The sequence below is a fragment of the Miscanthus floridulus genome, unplaced genomic scaffold (assembly GCF_019320115.1).
Source record: "Miscanthus floridulus cultivar M001 unplaced genomic scaffold, ASM1932011v1 os_1932_2_3, whole genome shotgun sequence".
Taxonomy (NCBI): domain Eukaryota; kingdom Viridiplantae; phylum Streptophyta; class Magnoliopsida; order Poales; family Poaceae; genus Miscanthus; species Miscanthus floridulus.
This window is the reverse complement of record NW_027097996.1, coordinates 30,843-40,000: the sequence shown is the minus strand read 5'-3', so window position 1 is coordinate 40,000 and position 9,158 is coordinate 30,843. Positions and strand designations below refer to the sequence as shown.

Genomic DNA, 9,158 nt, shown 5'->3' with positions numbered 1-9,158 from the left:
GGGCAGATGTATTACGGCTACTGTATCAACTGCCTTTATCCTGCGATGGGTGATGCTTAGGACCATGGGCATGGTCATTCCTTACGTCTCGTCTGATGCTTTTGTTGGAGATGATCATTCGCTGGCACTATATTTGAACTCCGTGTGAGTGTGTGTGGTTTGAACAAATGGCTTCCGCTACTTTTATTCGAACTTGTTTTGTAATAACTATGTTTAAACTCTGATGTATCTGAGATGCGAAACTTTTATGTAATATGTGATGGTGACCGCTAAACTTATTACGATCTTGGCTGGAATGGAAGTTGGTTTGAAATCCTTCGTGATTTCACGGACTACCGGGTTATACGGGCTTAAGTTCGCTAAATCGTCTGCTCTGGCGGATGATTTTCTTACTTAATTTCGTATAATTGGTCGGTTCTGTTACATGGTGTTACCCAACGCGTCGGGGAACAAGAAGGCGCCTAAGAAGTCCCACAGCCACACCCTAGCATACCTCTCGATCTCCTGCTCTAGAGCATTTGGGTGCAGCGGTGCCCTAAAGTTTTCTGTTATCCAGACCGAACTGACACCGGATGTTTTGCTGAAATATTTTACAAAAATTAAATTAGAGCTGACACCGGATGTTACATGAGAGCTGAGGGAACAAAAACAAACATTAAATTAGACAAAGACAATACGCATCATAAAAGTTATGTACTACGCCCTCCATCTAAATAGCAAAATAATTTGCAGAATATGTGTTGGTGTCAAAATGGTAAATGTTTGGAACGTAGAAATTTTTACTTTGCTCTCTTAGCATCCTCGTCCTCAGATGGTCTTCTGCCACAGAATTGCTCCACCAAGTCCATCCAGTGATCGTTATCATGGATCTCAGACACTGGAAGACCCCCCAACCGCAGACACAGTATCATCTTCACGTCCTGCATCATGATAGTCATCTCGTAGCACGGAAGGTGTAAGGTGTGGGTCTCTGGCCTCCACCTGTTGGTTTTTAATTCAATACAAGAAGTTTTTTAATTCAAACAATGAGACAAATCAATGCTTTGTACTGTCGCAAACGTGTATCAAATCATACCTATCGACAACAGCAGTGAGAAGTGCAGGGTCGAGGATCGGTAGCCTAGTGTTGAAGACTCGAACGATCTCAAGGATGCTGGCACGCTGTATGTATGGCCGGTATCACTTGTCCCAGCAGTGCGGCTGGTGCGTGCGTAGTCTAAGAGGTAGCAAGTTCTCCTGAAGCTCCAACAGGTGCTTGGCTCGGTGGTCCTTGTCGTAGTGCACCTCAAGAATTGGGTACTGTGGATGATGATCCCCCATCCTGGTTCAAATTTCAAATGGATGTGTTAGAACAAACATTAAGAGTACTATAATATAATGGAATATTAGTGCATAAAAACAAAGTAAATGTAAAAGAAATAAACTATACAAACTAATCTAATGTTAACACCTATACTAACTATTCTAAGTAACTATAATAACTAACTAAACTAGACTAACTATAATAACCACGTACACTAACTATATTAATATTAGTACCTATACTAACCAATCTATTATTAATACCTATTCTAGCTGTAATAATAAAAAAACAACTAACTAAATATACAACTACAAACTATAGTACAACCACAATAATCTCATCACATTCCGAACCCTAACTAATCCGTCAAAAAAATTTAAATCCTAATCCTAACTAACAAACAATGGAATCAAGCTACACAATGGAGAAAGAATTACCATGACAATGGCTGTGGGGAAGATTGGGCTCACCCCAAAGTCGGCATAGTGCCAACAGCTGGCCAACGGCGAGGAGAGGGAGGGAGATGGGGGCGGGTCAGGAGAGAGGAGAGGGAGGGAGATAGGGCTGGCCCAAGAGAGGGTGGGAGAGCGGGGAAGGACGAGAGGGAGGCAGGGAGGGAGAGATGGGGTCGGCGACGGCAATGGCCGGCCGGCGGCGCTGACGAACGCGGCGGGGGTGAGGGGAGACTGCGGCCGGCTCTAGGGAGTGAGGGGAGAGAGGGGAGGGCAGTGCGGAGGGGGAGAGGGGGGCAGGGAGGAGCCGCCGCCGGCGGCGAGAGAGCGGGGCGCTGCCGCGGCGGGGCGGGGGGCGCGGCTGCGGGCGCAGGGCGGCTGAGGGCCGAGTGAGACAGAGAGAGAAAGGGAAGCGAGGCCGGGTACAAGGGGCTGCCGCGCCATGATGCGTGGTGCGACAGCCCCGCGCCATGATGCGTGGCGCGGTAGGCCCGCCGCGCCGTGACGGGTGGCGCGTCAGACCTGCCACGTAAGCGGTCGCCGCAGCCATTGACTGCCCCCTGCCACGCCTGCATGCATGGCGCGTCAGCGTGAATTAGCCGCGCCGTGCAAACAAGCACATCCAAATGTGTTAGTTTTGAAGAAAAAAATGTCAGTTTTAAAACAGTTTAAAAAATGTGTTAAAAATAAAGAAAAAATTCGCTGCACACACGGGCACACACAGCTGACAGCACACCACACTGACAGCCTCTGCAGCGGCATCGGGCTCCTGCTAATCCGCCGATTAATCACTGATCAATCAGCAGACCAAGTTGCACTGCTGTTGGTTGGGCAAGTCGTCGTCGTCTTCTCCATCTCTCTCAGCTGCTGGGGTTCTTTGCTTTTACCAAGTGAGCAACAAGCAAAGCAAACCAGCTGGGAATTGGAATTGTGGATGGATGCAAATGGGGCACCTTAAATGTGGTGTGGTGTGGCAACGCCCTATTTAGTTCCTTCCTCTAAAGTTTACTTTCTGTGTCATTGAATATTTGGATACATGTATAGAGTATTAAATATAAACTAAAAAAATAACTAATTACATAGTTTATGACTAACTTGTGAGACGAATCTTTTAAGTCTAATTAGTCCATGATTTAACAATATGGTGCTACGGTACACATGTGTTAATGACGGATTAATTAGGCTTAATAAATTCGTCTCGCGGCGGATTCTGTAATTTGTTTTTTTATTAGTATCGAACGTCTCATATGACACCTCATCTGACATTCGATATGACACCCCAAAACTTTAGGCCTGCGTTTAAACAATGCCAAAGAATTTAACAGCGCACCAACCCAGGCACTGTTCATCGTCTCTGGCAGATAGGCGCCAACTAACTCAGCAACAGCAACAGGAATTTAAAACGTTTTTGTTTTATTGCTTGATTGCTACATTATACAGGAGGAGAAGAAGGAAAAAAAAACTCTCTGCATCCACCACAGCAGTGACAGTGAGGAGTGACAGGCAACTGACCAAGTGCCCTCTCGAATTCTCAATCGATCTCTCATCACTCTCAAACAACAGTGTAATAATCCATCGTCGTGTTAGCTTGATCGTATCGGCCATGCTTATCAGCTATGATACAGTGTTTTTCTCTCATAATAAAACAGCATCAGTCGCCTTATAAGCCACATAAACGACGAGCGAACAGGGTGTGCACGCAGGCATGGCTACATTTCTTTCTTTGTTCCTTTCTTCAGAGTTCAGACACCAACAACTGCAGTTTGGAGATGGACGACGACAATCCTTTTTCGACTCGACTAGCTTATTCCCAATCTGAATACACTTCACTTGCCCTAACCAAGTAAACCAACTCTCTCATTCTCTCTTTCTCTTTCTCTATCTGAATAGTATGCACACAAAAGAATCTCAAACGTTTCATGAACAACAACAAGAAGAAGAACAGAAAAAAAAATCTTAAAAAAAAGAAAAAGGAGAAGAAAAAAAATACTCTCGCGGATTGATGAACTAGAATTGGCTGGTACGGTACCATGCGGCGCAATGCAGCTGTGTGACCAAGCTAGGTAGCCCTGCCTGCCCAATCATGGCCTCATCGATGGGCAGCGGGTGCAATTCTTGGCACACAAGCATCGCATTGCATCGCATCGCATCAGCCTTTCGCTTTTCCCCACATCTGACTGGCTGCTGCTTTTGCGCTGGTGGCCGGTGCCGGGTTGCACTCACTCGTCAGAGCATCCAGTCCAGGCGGTTCGTCGGCGGCGCGCCAGAGGACGCCGTGGAGCTGACGGTGGTCGTTGACGAGGCCGAGGACGTGGACGGCAGCGACGACAGCAGGTCGAACATCTCCCACCGCGTCGGCCCCTGCTGCTGCTGCTGCTGGTGCCTCGGTTGCTGCTGCTGCGGCGGCGGCGGCGGCTTGGGGGCGGCCTTCTCGCTGGACTTGCGGATGATGACGGCATTCTTGGCCGCCACCGCGTCCAGCGTCTCCACGTACTTCTGGACGCGCTTCACCTGCGACGGCGGCGGCGGCGGCCGGAATCGATTCGAATTCAGTCAGCCGCGGCATTGGAATTCAACGCGGGTGGGGTGGGGAGGCGAAATATCGAATTGATGCGCTACTGTACTGCTACTCTGCTACTAATGAATGCTTGCTTCTCACTCACCTGCATCCGCCTCTGCGCCTTGACGTCGCCGTCGGCGACCACGGCGTCGAGCTTGAGCAGCTCGTTCATGAGCAGCTCCGTCACCTGCACCACGTCGTTCTCCGCGACCTTCTCCCCCTTGCGCACCGACGCGTCCAGCGCCGCCACCTGCCAAGCCGCCAATCAGTTTTTTTTTTTCAGAATCAGGGGTGAGCAACACCGACTGCTTGTTTGGTTGGTCAACTCCCCTAGTCCCCTGTTCTGTTCGTTCTGCTCTCGAGATGGGCTCGGAAAAAAATGCAATCTTTGGGATGGATGGATGGATATGGATAGATGGGGATGGCTAAATGTACCTTGGGGGCGAGCTTGTCGACCTCGGCGGCGACGGCGGCGACGGCCCTGGCGGCCTTCTCGAGGTGTCCGTTGCGGCGCTCCTCGATGAGGCGGCGCGCGCGGGCCTCGGGGTCCTCCACGACGACGACCTTGGAGCGGTCCTTGACGCCGGCCATGTCCAGGAACGCCTTGGAGTCCCGCTCCTTGTCCTTGTACAGCACCTTCTGGTCGTCCGGGTGCAGCCCCGTCTTGGCGGCCACCAGCTTCTTCAGTTCCCCTGCACACCGCAAGCCGGAGCTTCGTCAGCGGTGGTTGGCCGGTGGCCGGCCGGCGCGAACAAACGGACAAGAGAAGCGAGCGGATGACTGACTGACCGAAGGAAGCCTCGGAGCTGATGTAGATCTCGTGCGTGACGCCGGCGTGTTTGACCTTGACGCGGATGGTAGGCACCGGCTTCACGTTGGGCGACGGCTCGTCGTCGCCCGCCCCGCCGCCGCCCCTCTTCTGCACCAGCATCCCGCCGGGCCGCACCTCCCACACCTCCTCCGCCGGCACCTTCCCGCCGTTCCCTCCACCGCCGCCTGCGGCCGCCGGCGCCTCCTTCATCGACCCCAGCTTCACCGGCGCGCCCTTCCTGCTCTTGGGGCTCGCTCCCAGCATACTTACCGCCGCCTCCTGCCTGCCTGCCTGCCCGCTCGGCTACTCCCTCCCCACTCGGTCCGGAACAAACTTGGGCGCCGCCGCCGCCGCCGATCGAGGCAATGGCGCGAAAGAAAGCACACCTAGCTAGCTAGCCCAAAGCTTGTCGGCCGGCCGGCGAATATGGAGGCAGGTGGGTGGGGCGGGCAGCGGGGATCGGAGGGAGAAGCCAAGGAAGGAGACCGACGGACGGACGGACGGACGGATGGATGGACAGCGAAGAGGAGAAGAAAATAATGGCAGGCAAGCAGCGGGCGGGCGAGGTGGATGCGGATGCGGATGCGGGAACCACCGCATGGACAGGGGGAATATATATATACGCCAAATAGAATACCGGCAGCGGCGGCCACTGCCCACATGGCCGCGACCGCATACATTACCATTACCATCGTCGGTCATCAGGTCCAGAGGAGGAAGACAAGCCCCACTTCTCATACATAATTCCGGCTAATTGATTAATTAACTTTCAGAGCTTGGCTCGATCGATCGATCGCAACCAACCGTTTTTAATTCGCGCAGCAGAACGAAACGAAATGGCTCACTGTACAGGTCTGTAGCTGCTTGCTTGCTTAGCTAGCTGACGCTGATGGCGCCATCTGAAACCATTTCATTTGTTTAATTTATTGTTATTGCTATTGCTACCTGCAAATAAACTCAACAGATTGATCTTGCTGCTGCATCATTTCGGTGCTGCTTCCTGCTTGTCTTCACGCTAGCTACCTGCCTGGATTTATTTGTTTAACTGTGGATTTATTATTCGCGGTTTTTGTTTGATAGTAAAGAAGAAAACAGTAGAAGAATCCTGATCGATGACGCCCCGATTCTTTCGGTTTGGTTGGACGTTGGAATCGCGCAGTGTCGGCTACCAGTGCCAGCAGAGAGGAGAGGAGAGAGCGGCGTCTCGTAATCATACGCTTTTGCCTGTGCTTTGACGTTAATCGCGATGGGCTGTGCCTCTCAGACACCAACGACGTCTCAACCGTCGATCGCCCACCGTACCAGTACCACAATTTTACAAGGAAAATTTGCGTTTGCGACAAGCAGAAACAACCGTGAGCTAGCAAGTTTGAAACGGTTGCAGGTGCTCGGTCAGTCAGTCGGTCACTCCAGCTGAGCTACAGCTGAACTGCCAGTCTACCACTGCATCAGCAATTCCAGCATTCAGCAATGCAGCAGCAGTTGGTTGGCTGGGTACCGGGAGTTCGTTCAGCACATGCAGAGATGCAGATGCAGCTGGCGATGGAAATGAACGAATTAATCGTCGCGGAGAAAGGGTGTGATCAGGGGAGGAGCAAGAGCATTATTAGCGCCGGATCGGAGGAGGCATGATTTGCGTTAGTTAGCTCCGATCCAACTACTGATCTGAAGCCTGAACAAACTAAACCTGCGGTGTTAATACGCGGCTTTATTTGTCGGATGATACTGTAGTTTTGAGCGAGGAAAGAGCAAACGGTTTGAAGCTGTCACATAATACTGTTGTATTGTCCTTCATTCATCAGGTTCAGCCGTGAATTACACCCTAGTAGTATAAAAGGAGCTGCTTTTGTCTCAGGGGCCTAAATTTTCACACACAATCTTGCACAACTTACCAGTATAATGAAAAGGTAAGCTAAGAAGAGACAATTTACACTTTTTATCGGAAAAGCTAATACACAACCGAGTGTTTTTCTGGCCGCCGGCACTCGAATGTTATGCGCCCGCGCCTGACGCCTCTCCCCCACCCCCTTCTCCTTCTTCCCCGACTCCGGCAACCCGACGTCCGTGCTCGCACGCCTTCCTCTCTCCCCTCCGAAGGTGGGGGTGGCGGGTTCCGGCGGCGGCCGTGCCAACGAGGTAGGCGGCCTCCTCCTCCTCCTCCTCCACCGGAGACGAAGACGATGGCGGCGGTGGCTAGGGTTCCGGCGAGCCTCTCCTCCTCTTTCTTCTCCAACTCCGGCAGGTATAGAAGGGGCCGGCTCGGGGGAGACAGGCAGGGCAGGCGGTGGGGCCCTAGTGGAGGCAGAGGTGTCCGGGCTAGGTCGGGACGGGGGCGTCACGGCCGTTCGCTGGAGTTGGAGAAGAAATCGACGGCAGGAGGACGGGAGGGGAATAAGAGGGAGGCCGATGTGGGCGTGGTGGGCGGCGGCGGGGGCGAGCTCCTGCGGTGTGCAACGGTGGGGTGGGGGTGAGCTCCTTGTGGTGGCGTCTGGAGGTAGAAGAAAGGGCTAGGGACGGTTGGATGTTTATCGTATGGTTGAAAAAAATCGGGTGTTGAAACCTGGAAAAAGCATGCGATCATGGCATAGACAGACTCCTTTTTTCTACAGCCAAACAACAGTAAAATTATATATTGCCTGAACAATAACAAAACGGTAAGGCTCTGAACCGGACGTCCGTTCGCCCGGACGCTCCTTTCCTAGGCCACGACGCCAGCCCAACAACCCACGCTCCTTCATTTCTAAAAAACTGCTCATCCACTTATTTCTATCCACTAATTCCTCTTCCTATCGCTCTTGTTCCCACTCACCTGCTGCCTCCGAGTGCACGACCGCTGGCCTTTGGAGGCGCACCGCTCGGGCGCTGGCCTTGCCAGGCACGGCATGCGACCGCCTCCGAGGCGTGGCACCCTACTGCCCTCTCCAAGTCACGCGGGCCGCGGCCTCCCCCGTCGGTCGTGCAGCTGATGCCTCCTTTCCACGACGTGCAACCACTGTCGTCGGGCCGCTGCCTCCGGTGAACACCACACTGACAAGCTTCCATTCTACGAGCAGTAAGGAGATGTTGCGTTGAAAGTACATGTTGCAAGAGTATGTTTCAATTGTTTCGAATGTTTCAGAGGTTTACAAGTATTTTATATGGATGTTGTAAAAATAGATCTTGATGTTGCACATGTTGTAATGATTGTACACGTATGTTGCAAGCGTCAGTTCCAAATGTTTCATCTGCTTTTTCAGACGTATGTTGCAAGTGTGCTTATTTGAATGTTGCCTATGTTTCACATATATATTGCAACGAGTATGTTCGAAATATTTCAGGTATTTCAGTCTTATGTTGCAATAAGTGTTTTCATGTTGCAAGTTGCTAAATATTTTTATCTGGATGTTGCATATATTTCACACACTCGTTGCAAGTGTATGTTCCAAATTTTCATATACTTCAGACTTATGTTGCATTCAAGTGTTTCATGTTGCAAGTGTTTCGTGTTTCAGAGGTATGTTCAGAGAGTCATGGGGGCATGGCCCGGGATCCGGGGGATGGGGCGCGGCGAGCCATGGGCCGGCAGATGGGGCAAGTGGCACGCCCAGGGTCCTGCGAATGGGTCGTGCTCGTACTCATCCCGGCTCCCGGGTCTCGCCCGCGTGGAGAGAGAAAGGAGGGGTCAGGGGGAAGGAGCGGCGGACTCAGGGTGGGGCGAGACAGACGGGGGCGGGGTATGCATTCTTGGTGGGACAAGGCAGATGGGGAAAGACTGCAACGATACGGTAGGAGTGCGACGCGTTCTACTGATTTGTTCAGGTACCGTCCCGATAGAATCCTATCTCAACGGACTGTCTGGGTCCTACCAGTTCCCATAAAAAAGGTCAGTCACCTGAAATACAAGAAAAGTGTAGTACAGACTCTTGTCCCCGTAAGACAAATGTATCGTCCACCAATTTGCTCTGGCTTCGCTCCTTCCTGGCAGCGAAGGTGAATTGAAGCGACAGAATTACGTTAGCAACTGTGCAATCCGCGTCCGGACGACGTTATCGG

General features: G+C 51.8%; 1 protein-coding gene across 1 annotated transcript; it reads right to left on the bottom strand.

The window, feature by feature from the left end:
* Positions 1-3,447: 3,447 nt before the first annotated feature.
* Positions 3,448-5,720, bottom strand: LOC136534427 (BAG family molecular chaperone regulator 1-like). Its single transcript, XM_066526864.1, has 4 exons — positions 5,105-5,720; positions 4,751-5,007; positions 4,419-4,565; positions 3,448-4,266 (listed from the first exon to the last, which is right to left on the bottom strand). The coding sequence occupies exons 1-4, from the start codon at positions 5,388-5,390 to the stop codon at positions 3,982-3,984; spliced, it is 975 nt and encodes a 324-aa protein (XP_066382961.1). The 5' UTR covers positions 5,391-5,720; the 3' UTR covers positions 3,448-3,981.
* Positions 5,721-9,158: the final 3,438 nt, after the last annotated feature.